Raw genomic sequence first — 20,842 nt, forward strand, 5'->3', positions numbered from 1 at the left:
GCTCCAGATGTGGTGCGCCTTACCGCGGGCCCCAGCTCCAGATGGAGTGCGTCATACCGCGGGCCCCAGCTCCAGATGGAGTGCGTCATACCGCGGGCCCCAGCTCCAGATGGAGTGCGTCTTACCGCGGGCCCCAGCTCCAGATGGAGTGCGTCATACCGCGGGCCCCAGCTCCAGATGGAGTGCGCCTTACCGCGGGCCCCAGCTCCAGATGGAGTGCGCCTTACCGCGGGCCCCAGCTCCAGATGGAGTGCGCCTTACCGCTGGCCCCAGCTCCAGATGGAGTGCGCCTTACCGCTGGCCCCAGCTCCAGATGGAGTGCGCCTTACCGCGGGCCCCAGCTCCAGATGGCGTGCGCCTTACCGCGGGCCCCAGCTCCAGATGGAGTGCGCCTTACCGCGGGCCCCAGCTCCAGATGGAGTGCGTCTTACCGCGGGCCCCCTTCCATGCGCTCATATTTCTACCCCTGGATTTCGAGCGGGTACCATGATGATAAACGTATTCTTAGTAGGGTGCAGGTAGGATGGTGGTTGCTAAGCAGATCCTGCTGTCCTTGCGTGCGTCGGGCTCGGCGTTTAGCGTCCTTTGTGCTCTCTCTTTACAGACGCAGCTGATATTAGCCAGGCTCTATCAAAGCTGACTGATCCGGCGGCACCCGTGCCCATACACAAGCTGTCTGTCACTGGCATGGTCAGCAGTGCCAGGAAGAAGATCCGCAAGCACCGGGGGGCAGATGAGACCCCGCTCAACAGCGACGTCCTCAACGCCATTCTATTTGTAGGTTCCACCCTCCACTTTCTTATTTTTAGATGTTTTTCGCTCCCCCATTCGCCCCACGACCCCAATCTTACAGATTCATCTCGCAGCTAATAGCACACGTGTTAATTAGGAGGTGCTGCAGCACTGCTTATGTGTGAATTAATCAGATCTGTTGTTTACCTCGTTAGCAGTTCTGCCTCCTGAATATATCAGCGATGTTATAGCGCCAGAGACGCTTCTCTCCACTCCTGCGTAAGACGGTTATTTATACCCTGCGCATATCTGTCACTAGAATCAGGGAGAAGTCAGATGCTTACAGTATATCTATCTATCTCCTATCTATCTATCTATCTATCTATTTCTCTCATATCTATCTATCTATCTATCTATCTATTGATCTCCTATCTATCCTCTATCTATCTATCCTCTATCTATCTATCTCCTATCTATCTATCTATCTATCTATCTATCTATCTATCTATCTATCTATCTCCTATCTTTCTATCTATCTATCTATCTCCTATCTATCTCCTATCTGTCTATCTATCTATCTATCTATCTATCTATCTATCTATCTATCTATCTATCTATCTATCTATCTATCTATCTATCTATCTATCTATCTCCTATCTATCTCCTATCTGTCTATCTATCTATCTATCTCCTATCTATCTATCTCCTATCTATCTATCTCCTATCTATCTATCTATCTATCTATCTATCTATCTATCTATCTATCTCCTATCTATCTATCTATCTATCTATCTATCTATCTATCTATCTATCTATCTATCTATCTATCTATCTATCTCCATCTCCTATCTATCTATCTATCTATCTCCTATCTATCTATCTATCTCCTATCTATCTATCTATCTATCTATCTCCTATCTATCTATCTATCTCCTATCTATCTGTCTCCTATCTGTCTATCTCCTATCTGTCTATCTCCTATCTGTCTACCTCCTATCTGTCTATCTAGCTATCTGTCTATCTAGCTATCTGTCTATCTAGCTATCTGTCTATCTAGCTATCTAGCTATCTGTCTATCTGGCTATCTGTCTATCTGGCTATCTCTCTCATATGTCTCTATCTATCTATCTCATATCTAGCTGTCTCCTAGCTGTCTCCTAGCTATCTATCCATCTCATGAGATAGATAGGGATAGGAGATACGATATATCTATCTCCTATCCCTATCTATCTCCTATCCCTATCTATCTCCTATCCCTATCTATCTCCTATCCCTATCTATCTCCTATCTATCTATCTCCTATCTATCTATCTATCTCCTATCCCTATCTATCTCCTATCTGTCTATCTCCTATCTGTCTATCTCCGATCTGTCTATCTCCTATCTGTCTATCTCCTATCTGTCTATCTCCTATCTGTCTATCTCCTATCTGTCTATCTCCTATCTGTCTATCTCCTATCTGTCTATCTCCTATCTGTCTATCTCCTATCTGTCTATCTCCTATCTGTCTATCTCCTATCTATCTGTCTCCTATCTATCTGTCTCCTATCTGTCTGTCTCCTATCTGTCTGTCTCCTATCTATCTATCTATCTATCTATCTATCTATCTATCTCTCGTGTCTATCTCTCTCGTGTCTATCTCTCTCGTGTCTATCTCTCTCGTGTCTCTCTCTCTCGTGTCTCTCTCTCTCTCGTGTCTCTCTCTCTCTCGTGTCTCTCTCTCTCTCTCTCGTGTCTCTCTCTCTCTCTCGTGTCTCTCTCTCTCTCTCGTGTCTCTCTCTCTCTCTCGTGTCTCTCTCTCTCGTGTCTCTCTCTCTCTCTCGTGTCTCTCTCTCTCTCTCGTGTCTCTCTCTCTCTCTCGTGTCTCTCTCTCTCTCTCGTGTCTCTCCTGTCCTGTCTCCTGTGTCTCTGTCTCCTGTGTCTCTGTCTCCTGTGTCTCTGTCTCCTGTGTCTCTGTCTCCTGTGTCTCGCTCTCTCGCTCAGGTCTCTCTCTATCGCTCTCTCGCTCAGGTCTCTCTCTATCGCTCTCTCGCTCAGGTCTCTCTCTATCGCTCTCTCGCTCAGGTCTCTCTCTATCGCTCTCTCGCTCAGGTCTCTCTCTATCGCTCTCTCGCTCAGGTCTCTCTCTATCGCTCTCTCGCTCAGGTCTCTCTCTATCGCTCTCTCGCTCAGGTCTCTCTCTATCGCTCTCTCGCTCAGGTCTCTCTCTATCGCTCTCTCGCTCAGGTCTCTCTCTATCGCTCTCTCGCTCAGGTCTCTCTCTATCGCTCTCTCGCTCAGGTCTCTCTCTATCGCTCTCTCGCTCAGGTCTCTCTCTATCGCTCTCTCGCTCAGGTCTCTCTCTATCGCTCTCTCGCTCAGGTCTCTCTCTATCGCTCTCTCGCTCAGGTCTCTCTCTATCGCTCTCTCGCTCAGGTCTCTCTCTATCGCTCTCTCGCTCAGGTCTCTCTCGCTCAGGTCTCTCATATCTCTTTCTTACTCTGTCTCATCTCTCTCGCTCATATCTCTCTCTCTCTCGCGCGCGCGCTCTGGTCTCTCTCTCGCGCGCGCGCTCTGGTCTCTCTCGTGCGCGCGCGCTCTGGTCTCTCTCTCTCTCTCTCTCTCTCGCGCGCGCTCTGGTCTCTCTCTCTCTCTCTCGCGCGCGCTCTGGTCTCTCTCTCTCTCTCTCTCTCTCTCTCTGTCTCTGTCTCTGTCTCTGTCTCTGTCTCTGTCTCTGTCTGTGTCTCTGTCTCTGTCTCTGTCTCTGTCTCTGTCTCTGTCTCTGTCTGTGTCTGTGTCTGTGTCTGTGTCTGTGTCTGTGTCTGTGTCTGTGTCTGTGTCTGTGTCTGTGTCTGTGTCTGTGTCTGTCTCTCTGTCTCTCTGTCTCTCTGTCTCTCTGTCTCTCTGTCTCTCTGTCTCTCTGTCTCTCTGTCTCTCTGTCTCTCTGTCTCTCTGTCTCTCTGTCTCTCTGTCTCTCTGTCTCTCTGTCTCTCTGTCTCTCTGTCTCTCTGTCTCTCTGTCTCTCTGTCTCTCTGTCTCTCTGTCTCTCTGTCTCTCTGTCTCTCTGTCTCTCTGTCTCTCTGTCTCTCTGTCTCTCTGTCTCTCTGTCTCTCTGTCTCTCTGTCTCTCTGTCTCTCTGTCTCTCTGTCTCTCTGTCTCTCTGTCTCTCTGTCTCTCTGTCTCTCTGTCTCTCTGTCTCTCTGTCTCTCTGTCTCTCTGTCTCTCTGTCTCTCTGTCTCTCTGTCTCTCTGTCTCTCTGTCTCTCTGTCTCTCTGTCTCTCTGTCTCTCTGTCTCTCTGTCTCTCTGTCTCTCTGTCTCTCTGTCTCTCTGTCTCTCTGTCTCTCTGTCTCTCTGTCTCTCTGTCTCTCTGTCTCTCTGTCTCTCTGTCTCTCTGTCTCTCTGTCTCTCTGTCTCTCTGTGTCTCTGTCTCTGTTTCGCTCTGGTCTCTCTCTCTCTCTCGCTCTGGTCTCTCTCTCTCTCTCGCTCTGGTCTCTCTCTCTCTCTCGCTCTGGTCTCTCTCTCTCTCTCGCTCTGGTCTCTCTCTCTCTCTCGCTCTGGTCTCTCTCTCTCTCTCGCTCTGGTCTCTCTCTCTCTCGCTCTGGTCTCTCTCTCTCTCATCTATATCTCCGTGCACCGAATGCTATTATATTGGTAGATCCAACAACGGCCAGCGCTCCTTGTGTTGGTTGTTGGGAGGATAGGTCTAATCAGAGGATGGCACCTGAGGTGGTCACGCTGGCAGCACAACATGCTGCTCCGCCCGGATGCCACTCTTCACTCTAATCATCTATTTTTTGTAGTTCCTGTTTCCAGATGCAAAATCCCTTGATGGAGCGGATCCCCGGAGCCGAGGCGCTACTGGTGATACAGCGGCCCCCGCGGACAGCGAGGACTACGTGAGTATGTTGGAGGAGGAGACCGAAAGCAAGCACTACAGGGAAAGAGGAGAATCTCCTACGGCCCCTTAAAGAGAGTCCCGCAGGCGATTTATGCCCCCCAAATCGCTCTCTGCAGGACGGGCGGACCTTCCAGACCCCTCGCTGTCTCTGGTCCTCCTGTTTTCACTGCAGAGAAAATAAAAGTTTAGTCCTATATACAAATTAGCTCACAAGTCTGCCACAGGTGCCTCTCACCGAGTGCAGCTCTGAAGTATAATGCTGGGTTCACACAGGGCGGAATCCCGCTGGAAGGCTCGCCACAGTGAAAAACTGCAGCTTCAGAAGCTGCAGCACTTAGTCGCGGGTTTTGGAGCGGCTTGGCCGCATGCTTCTCTGTCGCTGCCGGCGCTCCCATAGAGAGGAGCGTGGTCACAAGTGGACAAAAATAGACATACTGCGGCTGGGAATCCATGCTGCAGCACCGGCTTTACCGCGATGGATCGGCCTTCCCGTATGGACAAATCTCGTCCCCGTGGCTGACTGACCCCAGGATTACTAGCCGCAGGCAAATTTGCCATAGCGAAACTTCGCACGGGATTTCCACGGCAAATCCACCCTGTGTGAACCCAGCCTAATGCAGGATAGTAATGATGTTATACAGTGACTCCACCAGCAGAATAGTGAGTGCAGCTCTGGGGTATAATACAGGATGTAACTCAGGAGCAGTACAGGATAAGTAATGTATGTATACAGTGACTCCACCAGCAGAATAGTGAGTGCATCTCTGGAGTATAATACAGGATGTAACTCATGAGCAGTACAGGATCAGTAATGTACGTACACAGTGACTCCACCAGCAAAATAGTGAGTGCAGCTCTGGGGTATTATACAGGATGTAACTCATGAGCAGTACAGGATCAGTAATGTACGTACACAGTGACTCCACCAGCAAAATAGTGAGTGCAGCTCTGGGGTATAATACAGGATGTAACTCAGGATCAGTGCAGGATAAGTAATGTATGTACACAGTGACTCCACCAGCAGAATAGTGAGTGCAGCTCTGGGGTATAATACAGGATGTAACTCAGGAGCAGTACAGGATAAGTAATGTATGTATACAGTGACTCCACCAGCAGAATAGTGAGTGCAGCTCTGGGGTATAATACAGGATGTATCTCAGGATCAGTACAGGATAAGTAATGTATATACACAGTGACTCCACCAGCAGAATAGTGAGTGCAGCTCTGGGGTATAATACAGGATGTAACTCAGCAGCAGTACAGGATAAGTAATGTATGTACACAGTGACTCCACCAGCAGAATAGTGAGTGCAGCTCTGGGGTATAATACAGGATGTAACTCAGGAGCAGTACAGGATCAGTAATGTACGTACACAGTGACTCCACCAGCAAAATAGTGAGTGCAGCTCTGGGGTATAATACAGGATGTAACTCAGGATCAGTACACGATAAGTAATGTATGTATACAGTGACTCCACCAGCAGAATAGTGAGTGCAGCTCTGGAGTATAATACAGGATGGAACTCAGGAGCAGTACAGGATAAGTAATGTATGTACACAGTGACTCCACCAGCAGAATAGTCAGTGCAGCTCTGGAGTATAATACAGGATGTAACTGAGGAGCAGTACAGGATAAGTAATGTATGTACACAGTGACTCCACCAGCAGAATAGTGAGTGCAGCTCTGGGGTATAATACAGGATGTAATTCAGGATCAGTACAGGATAAGTAATGTATGTACACAGTGACTCCACCACCAGCAGAATAGTGAGTGCAGCTCTGGGGTATAATACAGGATGTATCTCAGGATCAGTACAGGATAAGTAATGTATGTACACAGTGACTCCACCAGCAGAATAGTGAGTGCAGCTCCGGAGTATAATACAGGATGGAACTCAGGATCAGTACAGGATAAGTAATGTATGTACACAGTGACTCCACCAGCAGAACAGTGAGTGCAGCTCTGGAGTATAACACTAGATGTAACTCAGGGTCAGTGCAGGATAAGTAAAGTACACAGTGACTCCACCAGCAGAATAGTGAGTGCAGCTCTGGAGTATAATACAGGATGTAACTCAGGATCAGTGCAGTATAAGTAATGTATGTACACAATGACTCCACCAGCAGAATAGTGAGTGCAGCTCTGGGGTATAACACAGGATGTAACTGAGGAGCAGTACAGGATAAGTAATGTATGTACACAGTAACTCCACCAGCAGAATAGTGAGTGCAGCTCTGGAGTATAATACAGGATGTAACTCAGGATCAGTACAGGATAAGTAATGTATGTACACAGTGAACCCACCAGCAGAATAGTGAGTGCAGCTCTGGGGTATAATACAGGATGTAACTGAGGAGCAGTACAGGATAAGTAATGTATGTACACAGTAACTCCACCAGCAGAATAGTGAGTGCAGCTCTGGAGTATAATACAGGATGTAACTGAGGAGCAGTACAGGATAAGTAATGTATGTACACAGTGACTCCACCAGCAGAATAGTGAGTGCAGCTCCGGAGTATAATACAGGATGGAACTCAGGATCAGTACAGGATAAGTAATGTATGTACACAGTGACTCCACCAGCAGAACAGTGAGTGCAGCTCTGGAGTATAATACAGGATGTAACTCAGGAGCAGTACAGGATAAGTAATGTATGTATACAGTGACTCCACCAGCAGAATAGTGAGTGCAGCTCTGGCGTATAATACAGGATGGAACTCAGGAGCAGTACAGGATAAGTAATGTATGTATACAGTGACTCCACCAGCAGAATAGTGAGTGCAGCTCCGGAGTATAATACAGGATGGAACTCAGGATCAGTACAGGATAAGTAATGTATGTACACAGTGAACCCACCAGCAGAATAGTGAGTGCATCTCAGGAGTAGGTTGTGTCTTGGAGAGCTCTGCTGGAACCAGGGTGTGGTCAGGAGTCCCAGGTGAAGATCTAGCTGGGATCCCAGGAAGAGTGCACTCTCTTGGGTGCGTGCTTGTTATGGAGTCGCGCACCTCCTCCCTCCGATCTCGGTCGGAGGGAGGGAGGGCAGTGATGGCGGCGGCATCAGCGACAGCAACATCTTCGCTACATGTGCCAGAGAAACCAGCGATACCGGCAGCAAAGAGGAGGCTTGGATCTACAAGCAATACGGTGAGGAGAGCGGGCTCTGGGCGTGGGTGCAGTGACACGGCCCGGGTTGACAGCGCGGCCACAATGGACATCGCAGCAGGTGAGGTTGTGACCCGCAGTCAGGCCCGCAGGATAAAATGTGAGCCACAGACAGAGGCAAAACTGTCTAAATGGAGTGACAGACGGGAGGAGGAATCTATAATAGACATGGCCTCCAGGTTGGCAAAATACATGCAGGATTACCAGACTGCAGGGAAAATGATTGTCCTGCAGAAGGGAAAACTGCAATCTGCAAGGATGATGAAGGAGCAGAAGTCATCCAAGGAGGACAAAGCAGTGGCCAGGAGGGCAATAAGAGACTGCAAAGACTGTATTAAAATGTGGCAGGAAGTCAGAGAGAAGATCTTGGAGGAGAGCGGCCCCTTTAAGGAGAAACTGATGAATGACGATCGGTTTGCAAAAATGGCGGCAGGGCGCAGTGGCCATGCGCAAACTGACACATCAAGTGATGGGGAGAGTTCGGATGAAGAGGAGTATGAGGATGTGCAGGAGAGTCTGGGGGAGCAGCCTGTGTGCTCTGGTGAGCAATCACTGACCCAGAGCAGCACCACAAGTGCCAGAAGTCTCCAGCCTGAGGAGGTAGAACTGCCACCGACATCAGAGGAGTCTGAGGTGGAGGGGAAAAGAAAAACAGGAGCACTACAAGTGCAGAAGACCCCACAGCTGGAAGCCCCTCCAGATATGGCGGGCTTCATGTTTGGCAATGATTTGCCAGAAAAGGACTCTGTAGTTCATAAAAGAAGGCAGCAGAAGAAACCAGAGAAGGTGCAGGAGAGGCTGGTGTTTGTGTCAGTTTCTGAGAGCACTGGTCCAGCTGAAAAGTCGGATCAGGGCTCTGACCCCAAGAACCCCCCTAACTCAGGCTCTGAGGTGGGCCAGGAGCGGGGCGTTGGGAAGAAAAGCGCTGAGCTGGTCAGACCCCCTGTCTCTGTATTAGTTGGTAATCGGGACAGAGAGGTCAGAAAGAATGGCGCAGGAAAGGCCAGTACAGCTGGAGGTGACCGAGGTGACAGAAAGGAGAGTGGCAGCAGTGCCACAGGCATGGAGAGTGGCAGCGGTGCCACAGGCAACATTGCAAGTGGGGCCTGTGATGCGGAGGGGGCTCCTGGCCAAGCAGGATCTCGGGCTTCCAGCGATGTGGAGGCCAAAAAGAAAAAAGCGAAAAACAAGAAAAAGAATAAAAACAAAACTGCTGAGGTGCTTCCAATTACCTCTGGAAAGGCCAAGACCCAAAGTCCAGATCCAGCTAAAGGAGTGAATGTGAGAGAGAATGCTGGTGATGGGAGAGAGGATGCTGGGGGTGCTGGTTGTACCTCTGCTATTGCTGTGTCTGCGGGCATCCCAGGTACATCTGGCAACAGTGATGCCACACAAGTGGATGCTGGTTTGGGTGGAGGTTCAAAGGATATTACTGCAGTAAGGCAAGAGGGGTTACAGGTTCCAGTCGCCCCTCCAGCGGCGACAACAACTGGTAGGAGTTATGCCAGTGTCGCCGCTGGAGGGAGTGGGTCCTCCTTGTCTCCAGGCTCTAGGGAGGGCGTTTTGCAACAGCGTCTCCTGGAGGCTTTACGGAAGGGGGAGAGTACAATCACAGTTGGAGGAAGAGAGGTGGATCTATCTCTCTGGAAAGAGAGACATGGCTTGGGTGCCTTCCGAGAGCAAAGGGGGGAGACCGTATGGTCCCTACCAACACCCGGGCAGGACGCAGGTCGTAGGAATGTGGTCCGTCTTCGTTGGAGAGGCAATGATACATGCCCCCCGAGGGCAAGGGTAGTGGAGCTTCTGCTGAAGATGGGCTTCAGGGCGGTTGACATCTTTGCCCTGATCCATCCCTACGGCACGTCTGAGTTTGACATCAGCTTCGTTCGCCCAGAGGGCCTAGAAATCTTCTGGGGGAATTACGAGCTGGTGAAAAACGAGCCCGGCTGGCGAGACTTTGCCATCCAGGTGGTGTCTCGCCAGAACGGTATCAAGAAGGTGACCGTTTTGACTCGTAACGAGTCACTTTCTTGCTTTGACATCATGACGTGGCTCAGTAGGTACGGAGAGGTGACGGAGATGCCCCAAAAGAACAGGGATGAGCACGGCATATGGTCTGGGGCCTGGACGTTCATGGTCAAGCTGAAGCGTTCAGGTAACTCAGTGGCACACATACCTTCTGCAGCCTTCCTCGGCAGGGATCGTATCTTGGCCTTTTACCAGGGGCAGCCGAAGCTCTGCCACAGGTGCGGCGACCCCTCACACTTGAGCGCCGCTTGTAAGACCTTGAAGTGCGCTCTGTGTGGGGGTCTGGGTCATCTAGCCGCCTCCTGTGCGGAGATTAGGTGTAACCTGTGTGGTGACCTCGGTCACCCATTTAGTCGCTGTCCGCGCTCCTTTGCCAATGCGGTCTCAGCACCTACGGATGGGGGTCATGATGTGGCCTCCGGGGGTGAGGGGACTAGCAGAGGCGGAGGAGCTCAGGAGCCAGGGAAGAACCGGCAAAAGACGCCTGCTCAGCAGAGGCGTCAGGAGAAACGCAGACGGAGCAGGGAGCTGACAGGAGCGCCCACAGCAGGTGGGTCGATGGTGGCCCCTGTTCCAGAAGCAAATCTCGCGGCTGAGGCTTTGAGGGACAGCGATTTAGATGAGGAGGACAGGAGGATCCAGAGGGAGGAGACCAACTCTGCAGATTCCTCCCACTGTGAAAGTGTGGATGGGGAAGGCAAGAGGTGGCTAGAAAAACGGCGTAAGCTAGGTGCCACGAGGAGGAAACGAAGGGGGGATTCAAGATCTTCTACCACCCCGGACCAAGTACTGGAAGGAAAAGCCTGCTCACCTCCAGTTGGACTCTCCAATAGGTTCCGAGCCCTCCGAGACATCTCTTCCTCCTCTTCTGAGGGGGAGGCGGAGGGCAAGGTTCCTAGGGCAAAGGAAGGGTCTACAGGGGGCGCTGAGTCTCCACCTCGTGAAGGCATAGTTCCTTCCGGGGTGGAGGCTACCCTAGAACCTGGAAACAAGGACGACGGGGTCAGAGGATCCCCTGCTATGGACACATCTGTGTCCAAAAAAAGAGGCAAGGGGCTTTCCTCTGACCCCGAGGAAGCGGGTGTGAGGAAGAAAGCCGTCTAATTTAATCACTCATGATGGCGGCACCCACTCCGCTGACTCTGGCATCAATTAACGTTGCCAGCATTAAGTCAGATACGGCTAGATTTGCGGCCTTTGATTTTCTCGGCCGCGTTGAAGCCGACATTTTATTTTTGCAGGAGACCAGGCTGTCTGATTTGGCAGCCTTACATAAGGCAAAAAGGGAGTGGAGGTCAGGCCCCTCCTACTGGTCTCTTGCGGCCGAGCCGTATAGCGGAGTGGCGGTCCTTTTTACCGCAGCGGTTGAATGCCGACGAGTTATTGAATTAGAAATGGGAAGGTGCCTGATCTTAGATGTCCTCATGAAGGGACAAGAATTAAGACTTGTCAACATCTACGGTCCCCAGTCAAAAAAGGACAGGAAGAGTCTCTTTATGAGGATCAAGCCCTACCTTTTTACCAGCCGCCAAGTTGTCTTTGGAGGTGACTTTAATGCAGTCACAAGAGCCCGCGATAGGGGAGGCTCTGGAGACAGGCGGTTGACTTTTGACAGCGTCGCACTTAATAGTATAGCTAGCGAGGCTCGCCTGGTGGATGTCCACATCCGGCACACCCCAGGCCACGAGGGGTTCACCTATTATAGAGGTCAGAGCAGGTCTAGAATAGACAGGTTTTATTTGAAGGAGGAAGCCATCTCTTCACCAGTGTCCGTTGTGGAGGTGGAATTCTCCGACCACTGTTTAATATTGTTTTCTCTGAATGTTGCAGAGACCCCCCGCATGGGCAGAGGTTTTTGGAGACTGAATTCATCACTCCTGGAGGAAGCAGAGATAAGACAGTCCTTTGAGGATTTTCTGCAGAGCCAGGTACCATTACTGGATCTCTGTAGCAGTAAGTCAGAGTGGTGGGAGATGTTCAAGAGGAGGGCGGCGAGGTTCTTCCGTGAGCTCTCCAACCTCAGATGCCTGGACAGGTACCGCCTGTACAACGGCCTGAGGAGGAAACTCGAACATCTCGTTTCGACTGGAGGTAGCCGCGAGGAGATCTCCAGAGTGAAATCTTTGCTCAAGAAGTGCCAGTACGATAGACACGCATCCTTGGTTTTTGAGAGGGATTTCGGGAAGTACCGCTCGCCCGACCCTTACAGAAACTGTAGGATGTCAGTAAATAGTAAAGTGGTCACTGGACTGATCGATAGTACAGGATCCCTGAATCGATCCAGATCAGGGATTCTGGAGGTCGTCAGATCCTACTACTCGCAACTCTTGGGAAAGAGGGATCTAGATTCGGAAGTGGTGTCGGCTTTCCTGGCTGAAACTGTCCCTGAGCCGGGAGTAGACACCTCTCTTGATGTTTTGACAGGAGAGATCAGAACAGAGGAAGTTAAACTGGCGATTGATGGGCTCCGGCCCAAAAAATCGCCAGGACCGGATGGACTAACGTCCGAGTATTATAAGACCTTCAAGGACCTCTTGAGTCCCCTCTTGACGGAGGTATTAAATGAGTGTCTTTCCTCGGGCACTCTGCCAAAGTCAATGAGGAGGTCAGCTTTGATCCTTCTGTCAAAGGGTAAAGACTCGAGCCGTATTGAGAACTGGCGTCCCATAGCGCTTCTCAATACGGACAGGAAGGTTCTGGCAAAAGTGCTGTTTAATCGGTTGGTCAAGTTTGCACCCCGGCTCCTCTCGGGGGCCCAGCATTGCTCTATTCCAGGCCGTAGCACCTTTAGCGCTGTTCTTGGTGTCCGGGAGGCAGTGGAGCAGGGTAGGGCTGGTCACTGGGAGGGTTACTTGCTGTCCTTGGATCAGGCCAAAGCGTTTGATCGGGTTAACCACGAGTACCTCTGGTCAGTCCTTCTGAGATACGGCCTGCCAGTGGGGTTTGTTGATTGGCTGCGAATATTGTATGCAGGGGCTGAGACTTTCCCGCTGGTGAACGGTTGGCTTGGCCGCCCTTTTGAGGTGGGGTCCGGTGTCCGTCAGGGCTGTCCTCTAAGTCCCCTGTTGTATGTGTTTGCGATAGATCCCTTCCTTAGGAGGGTTGATCGTGGACCTATAGCAGGGGTCGGGATGGACTGGGCGGTGCCGGAGGCTACCCTGAGGGCAGTGGCATATGCCGATGATGTCACGCTCTTCGTGTCCTCGAGAGAGGAGGCGGAGTTTGTGGTGTCGGAGGTGGACCGCTACTCGGAAGCTTCCGGGTCTATGGTCAACTGGGATAAGTGTGAAAGTCTCTGGTTAGGAAGGGGGGATCCTGCGTTTGATCTCCCGGACACCCTTCCGGTGCCCCAAACTTCAGCAAAAGTACTTGGCATCAAATTCGGCCAGGGGGATTACCCCATGCAAAATTGGGTAGACAGGCTGGATGGTGCCACTCAGAAGGTAAACCAGTGGAAGGGTTGGTCTTTGACCCTTCGGGAAAGAGTTAGCCTGATTAAAACATACCTGCTCCCTTTATTCATCTACCTGGGCAGCGTATGCATTTTGCCAGAGCCTCTCTGGACCCGGGTCTACAACCTGTTCTTCCTAATGTTGTGGGGGAACAGGTTAAACCTGATCAGGAGAGATGTTACATACCGCACGAGGAGACTAGGGGGGTTGTCTATGGTCAACCCCGTGGTGTTTCTTGTAGACACCTTTTTTAAGATCAACATAGGCAACCTCTGGCAAGAGAGGGCTCCTCCGTGGGTCTACTCCTGCCGGGGATGGTTTCGGCCCTTCTTCCAGGAATGGGAGACAGGAGGGCGAGTGAAGGACCTTCGCACGCAGCACGGATATCTCCCGGCTTACGCTACCTTGGTTCTGAAGGTGATACGCCGGTGGGGTCTGGGGATGTGGGAAATCAGGACTCTGACGAGGAGGCTCCTCGACGAAAGAGTCCTGTTGACCCATTTCCAGAAGCCCCTGGCGCTCAAGGACTGCCCAAGTCGGGACCTGGAGGGAGGGTTACGTTTACTGAATTCAACCCGGGTCCCCTTGAAGTTTTGGGACTTGGCTTGGCGCTGCTTTCACGGGAGACTGTATGTAAGGGGTAACTTGAAGAGCAGGCCTCTGATTGACAGGGGTTGCCCCCGCCAGGAGTGCAGCGACGTGCTGGAAAGCATGGAGCATTTCCTGCTTGAGTGCCCCTTTAATACAGAGGTATACCAACGGGTAGGAGTCTCCATAGGCTGGCCTCAGCTGGCACACCTCTCCTATGCGGAGTGGGCTTATGGAGCCTTCAGAGGTCTTGGTGGCAGGGACCGCTGCACTTTATTCCTAGTTAGCCTAGTGGTCAGGTTCCACATCTGGAGTGCACGGTGTTTAATCTCGACGGAGCTGAAAGTCCTCCCCGTGGATACGGTATGTAGGAACATCCTGGGTGACCTGGTGAAGGTACGTTCTGTGGAGTATGAGAGGCTGGGCACATCTAAAGCTTCTCTCCTATGGAGAGGGCTTGTATTTCGTTAGGGACAGTGTTTTCTTAATTTTCTAGGGGCAGAGTAGGGAGAGAGGAGGGACAGGATAGGGAGAGAGGAGGGATAGGGCAGGGACAGTTTTCCATGAAGGGTCAGACTGAGGGGCAGACTAAGGACAGTCTAGGGCAAATTAGGAAGAGTATAGGGAGACCTTTTTTTAAATAAAAAAAAAGAGGGATAGTACTTTGTGATGTCTGTGCCCGGCTTATCACCTCCAATCCCGGTGGGGGGCTGTGAGTGCACCATGAAGCTTTTTGTTTTGATTTGGGCAAAATGGAATGAAGTAGGGCTGCAGGAGAGCCGACCTTAGGCTTTCGGGTTATGTATATAGTATATAGTATATATTATGTAGGTTGGTTTATTGGAGTGTGTTATGGTTTTGTATATATTGTATATATTCACGTTTTGGGTGGTAGGTAGGTTGGGTGGGTGGGGAGTTGGGGGGAGTGGGATTCACGCCTTGAGCCGTAGCCTGGCACGTCCCGAACATTGAACTCTGGGCACGGACTGGTGGAGCGGGCATGGCCCCCAGGCTGCGGCGGGCACAGTGTGGTATTAATAAAAGAACCCTGGTGTGGCTTGGCACGTCCTGAACTAAGAACTCTGGGCACGGACTGTTGGAGCAGGCTTGGCCCCCAAGCTGCACTGGGGACCCAAAAAAAAAAAAAAAAAAAAAAAAAAAGAATATTTTTAGTTAGTTTTTATGCCAGTTTGGCTCGGTCTTTCTGTTTATATTTGGTTATTTACATTGTGTTTATGTTATTGCTTTGCTTTGTGTTGTGTGGGTGCAGTGCGGTACGGCTGGACCTGGAGGTGTAGTTACAGGGTTTATGTAGTTATAGTTTCCTTAGTTTTGTATTTTAGGTATATACCTGTATATTGTGTTATATGTAGAGTGTGTATGTGTGTGGGTGTGTACGGCGGGGAGGAAACCCGGATATGGACATTAACTTTGTTTATGGATCACGGACTGTGGGGGAAGGGCCTTATATTGCTTTATATGGTTATTATTGTTACAGTTTGTCTTTGTTGTGTTTTTTACTTTTATAATAAAAGATCTACAGGATGGAACTCAGGAGCAGTACAGGATAAGTAATGTATGTATACAGTGACTCCACCAGCAGAATAGTGAGTGCAGCTCCGGAGTATAATACAGGATGGAACTCAGGATCAGTACAGGATAAGTAATGTATGTACACAGTGAACCCACCAGCAGAATAGTGAGTGCAGCTCTGGGGTATAATACAGGATGTAACTGAGGAGCAGTACAGGATAAGTAATCTATGTACAGAGTGACTGCACCAGCAGAATAGTGAGTGCAGCTCTGGGGTATAATACAGGATGTAACTCAGGAGCAGTACAGGATAAGTAATGTATGTATACAGTGACTCCACCAGCAGAATAGTGAGTGCAGCTCTGGAGTATAATACAGGATGGAACTCAGGAGCAGTACAGGATAAGTAATGTATGTACACAGTGACTCCACCAGCAGAATAGTCAGTGCAGCTCTGGAGTATAATACAGGATGTAACTTAGGATCAGTGCAGGATAAGTAATGTATGTACACAGTGACTCCACCAGCAGAATAGTGAGTGCAGCTCTGGAGTATAATACAGGATGTAACTGAGGAGCAGTACAGGATAAGTAATGTATGTACACAGTGACTCCACCAGCAGAATAGTGAGTGCAGCTCTGGGGTATAATACAGGATGTAATTCAGGATCAGTACAGGATAAGTAATGTATGTACACAGTGACTCCACCACCAGCAGAATAGTGAGTGCAGCTCTGGGGTATAATACAGGATGTATCTTAGGATCAGTACAGGATAAGTAATGTATGTACACAGTGACTCCACCAGCAGAATAGTGAGTGCAGCTCCGGAGTATAATACAGGATGGAACTCAGGATCAGTACAGGATAAGTAATGTATGTACACAGTGACTCCACCAGCAGAACAGTGAGTGCAGCTCTGGAGTATAACACTAGATGTAACTCAGGGTCAGTGCAGGATAAGTAAAGTGCACAGTGACTCCACCAGCAGAATAGTGAGTGCAGCTCTGGAGTATAATACAGGATGTAACTCAGGATCAGTGCAGTATAAGTAATGTATGTACACAATGACTCCACCAGCAGAATAGTGAGTGCAGCTCTGGGGTATAACACAGGATGTAACTGAGGAGCAGTACAGGATAAGTAATGTATGTACACAGTAACTCCACCAGCAGAATAGTGAGTGCAGCTCTGGAGTATAATACAGGATGTAACTCAGGATCAGTACAGGATAAGTAATGTATGTACACAGTGAACCCACCAGCAGAATAGTGAGTGCAGCTCTGGGGTATAATACAGGATGTAACTGAGGAGCAGTACAGGATAAGTAATCTATGTACAGAGTGACTGCACCAGCAGAATAGTGAGTGCAGCTCTGGGGTATAATACAGGCTGTATCTCAGGATCAGTACAGGATAAGTAATGTATATACACAGTGACTCCACCAGCAGAATAGTGAGTGCAGCTCTGGGGTATAATACAGGATGTAACTCAGCAGCAGTACAGGATAAGTAATGTATGTACAGAGTGACTCCACCAGCAGAATAGTGAGTGCAGCTCTGGGGTATAATACAGGATGTAACTCAGGATCAGTACAGGATAAGTAATGTATGTACACAGTGACTTCACCAGCAGAATAGTGAGTGCAGCTCTGGGGTATAATACAGGATGTAACTCGGCAGCAGTACAGTAAGATGTTGTCTTTTGCTCTGCTCCTGAGCACAGATGATATTCATGTTCCGCTCCCCATCACACATTGTGGTAGACTTATAAGCACTCTTGTAAAATGCTTTATTGTATGAGGTGTCATTTTGTTTGCAAATCCTGTGATATTTCTGGGGCCCCGTGCACACGAGCGATGATTCCGGGGCCGGATTTCCCGCAGATTTTCCGCCCGGGGAAGCGGCCATAGGATTGTGTTAGTAAACGCAATCCTAGGCAGCCGGCCGTGATTTGTCCGTGCAAAATTCAAATAGCGTCCTGCTCTGTTTCTGTGCGGGTCTCGCAGACTCCCGCACAGAAATGTCACTCCCCGGCCACCGACACATCACAGTGCAGGAGCCGTGGGAGCAGGTGAGTGGTGCGCTGGTCTCTGCAGCGGCTCGGGTCGGGTCCCGCTGTGATAACTCTCGTCTGCAGGCGGCCTTAAACAGGCAGGGGCAGCGTGATACTTTTAGCAGCAGCGTCGGGTCTGTTTCTCCCCCCCCCCCCCCCCCCCCGCGCCTCCACAGTTGCAGCTCTTTCCGGTGGATACGGGGGCTGCACTAATCCGCTGCACAAGGTTGGTGGGATTTCAAACAGATTTTGCTAGGGAATCGCCCCATTATGACCTCGTCTGTGGTGTTTAGTTCTGCATTAATTTGGTGACTTACTGCCCGCTTGTACAGTGCCGAGTATTTGGGGCCGCCGGACCTCCGCTGTTAGTCATGCAACAATGCTGAAATGATTGCCTAGTGCTTAACCCCATCCTCTCTGTGCAGGGCCTGTTCAGCCAGCTGAAGTCCGCACCGCCCGACAGCCTGACCTACAAGCTGGCGCTATGCCTCTGTATGGTCAACTTCTACCACGGAGGGGTGCGAGGGGTGGCACACTTGTGGCAGGAGTTTGTACTGGAGATGCGCTATCGGTGGGAGAACAATCATCTCATCCCAGGGTGCGTATATGAAGCGTCATCTGATGTCAATATTCACAGCGCAGGAGCAGAACTTGGGGTACATGTGACACCATCCCTAAGAGTGCGGCTGTAGCTGCTGTCATCACTCAGGAGCAGAACAGCGTATTGTGACTCCACCAGCAGAATAGTGAGCGCAGCTCTGGGGTATAATACAGGATGTAACTCAGGATCAGTACAGGATAAGTAATGTATGTACACAGTGACTTCACCAGCAGAATAGTGAGTGCAGCTCTGGGGTATAATACAGGGTGTAACGCAGGATCAGTACAGGATAAATAATATATGTACACAGTGACTCCACCAGCAGAATAGTGAGTGCAGCTCTGGGGTATAATACAGGATGTAACTCAGGATCAGTACAGGATAAGTAATGTATGTACACAGTGACCCCACCAGCAGAATAGTGAGTGCAGCTCTGGGGTATAATACAGGATGTAACTCAGGAGCAGTACATGATAAGTAATGTATGTACACAGTGACTCCACCAGCAGAATAGTGAGTGCAGCTCTGGGGTATAATACAGGATGTAACTCAGGAGCAGTACAGGATAAGTATTACATGGCGTCTTTGCAGATTTGGTGATACTCATTTTATCTTTTACATTTCTTTAATTGTATAAATGTAACAATGTGTCTTACTTTTTATATAGCTTTTTTTAATCTCATGGATTTTATTTCCATAATGATTATATCTGTGTTTTCCGCCGTTTTCCTCTCTTCCCCCCGCGGGGAGCTGCGTTGTCTCACAGTATAGTGCAATACTATGGTATTAGGCATGCTACAGGCCCCCGGCATGTGTCTAAGGCCCCCGCCTGCCATGATGCTTGGGTGGCGCCCCCCCTGATGTAATCGCAGAGGGCTGTTTGGGACATTTTAATGCCGCTGTCAGAATTGATAGCAGCATGTAAAGGGTTAACTCTGATCTGGGCTGTTGGGGGAAAGATGTCAGCTGTCCACGATGGCCGATCCCCATTGTGTATGAGGGGTCTAGCTCCATACACGGTGTGAGCGGCCCTCTGCCTGCATCATGAAGGGGTTAAGCTGCGTACCTTAGTAGGCCAGACGTTACATTGTTTCATGTTCTCCAGGTTAAGTTATGGACCCCCCGATCTGAAGTGCTGCCTGCTCCACCAGAAGCTGCAGGTAGGTGCCCTCCACCCCCACCACCCCGCCAGCCGCCGGCGGACGCTCCGTGTCAACCTGCCTTCTGTTCTGCAGATGCTCAACTGCTGCATCGAGAGGAAGAAGGCGAGAGATGTTGGCAAGAAGGGCAGCAATCCGGACTCCTCCGACTCGGCCCTGAGCAGGCCGGCCAGTGACCCCACCACCGCAGAGTCGGACAGGAATAAGTACGAGGTGGGCAAGTCCTGGGACTCCTGGAGCGACAGCGAGGACGAGTTTTTTGAGTGTCATAGTGACACAGAGGAAATGAAAGAAAGCAGTCAGGAAGTGGCGAAGAAGTCGGCGAAAGAGGAGGCAAAGGAGACCCCGAAACCTGACGGTCGCTTGCACCAGTCTGGAAGCCTGACGTTACTGCAGACGGGCGAGCCGCTGTACATTCCCGTCACGCAGGTAACGCTGCACCACAGGGTGCCCCCCGGGTGGGAAATCGCAATTGGCTGCAATGTATCTGTAAAAACGAGCCTCATACGATCAGGGCGGCTGAGGGCGCCAGGAGGATCGGATTGTCTATTAGCTCTTATAAATAATAGCGCCCCTTCAGTCGGTTCAGAATCCAGAGGCAGCCGCTCGATTATCTGCCACGCTGCCACTGCGCCGTTGTCTCTCAGATCCGCCAGTCCCCATTTTTAGTTTTCCAAGATGGCTGCAGTAGCCCGTTTACTGCCCACCGTAGTCTGGGACACTTCACACTGCTCTCTGATTGGCCAGTGCCGATCTAACGCACTCTCGTTGCACATTACATTATGGAGCTGGATGATTGCGGCAGCCATCTTGGAAAACGAGGCCCAGGAATCAGCAGATCCGATCAACACGAGGGACGGACGGTGGGTAATGGAGCTCCCTCTTACAGTCACTTGTGGTATGGAAACGCTTTCTCTTATTAATAAGCTTTGTGTCTCGGCTCCTCACCATTTTCAAAATATCTGCTTGCTGTCAGTAAATGGAAGCATTTTGGTTATGGTTATGAATCTATCACGGTTACATTCTGCATGTCTTACAGCCCATTGAGCTGCTGTAAAGATGGCCGCCCCCCCATCGTCACATACGGAGAGGACGGCCGCCCCCCCCCCCCCCCCCCCCCCCCCTGTAGTCATATACGGAGAGGACGGCCGCCCCCCCGTGTAGTCACATACGGAGAGGACGGCCGCCCCCCCGTGTAGTCACATACGGAGAGGACGGACGCCCCCTAACACCCCCCCCCCCCCCCGTAGTCACATACGGAGAGGACGGACGCCCCCCCCCCCCCCCCTGTAGTCACGCTGCCGCTGGATTTTGTTTTTCTTTACTTTAGTAAGTCATCCATTTTTACCTTCACCATCCGCTTGTGGACACAATACCACATCGCACCGCTAGGGGGTCCCATGCAATATTCGTTCCCGTCCCACGACTTCTGGCGTTCTTTCCGCGATGGCGTTTTACCGTTTTCCTCCACGAAGCGTTTAGCGGCAGGAGGATGAAGGAAGGCACTTCTGGTGTTTGTATGACGGCTGTGCACATTCTCGTCGCTGCGGCCATTATGCAGTCATTCACGCGCATCGCTTTTCGTGCCGCAGCCTCTCGTTAAGTGCAGGCTGGTAATTTTGCACTATTATGGCGCCGGCTGGAAATTTTA

The 20,842-nt window shown here is 50.5% G+C and overlaps 1 protein-coding gene across 3 annotated transcripts in view; it reads left to right on the forward strand.

The window, feature by feature from the left end:
- Positions 1-20,842, forward strand: part of RAB3GAP1 (RAB3 GTPase activating protein catalytic subunit 1) — a 170,911-nt gene that overhangs the window by 135,349 nt on the left and 14,720 nt on the right. For all 3 annotated transcript variants that reach the window (XR_010786308.1, XM_066575141.1, XM_066575142.1), the window contains 5 exons: positions 605-777; positions 4,513-4,608; positions 17,856-18,028; positions 19,137-19,191; positions 19,267-19,620. Coding sequence is in view for 2 of the 3 variants with exons in the window: in XM_066575141.1 (XP_066431238.1) it covers positions 605-777; positions 4,513-4,608; positions 17,856-18,028; positions 19,137-19,191; positions 19,267-19,620 (851 nt within the window). In the remaining variant the exon portion in view is untranslated. The remainder of the gene's footprint in view (positions 1-604; positions 778-4,512; positions 4,609-17,855; positions 18,029-19,136; positions 19,192-19,266; positions 19,621-20,842) is intronic.

This window comes from Eleutherodactylus coqui, chromosome 8 (genome assembly GCF_035609145.1).
Source record: "Eleutherodactylus coqui strain aEleCoq1 chromosome 8, aEleCoq1.hap1, whole genome shotgun sequence".
NCBI classification, from domain to species: Eukaryota; Metazoa; Chordata; class Amphibia; order Anura; family Eleutherodactylidae; genus Eleutherodactylus; species Eleutherodactylus coqui.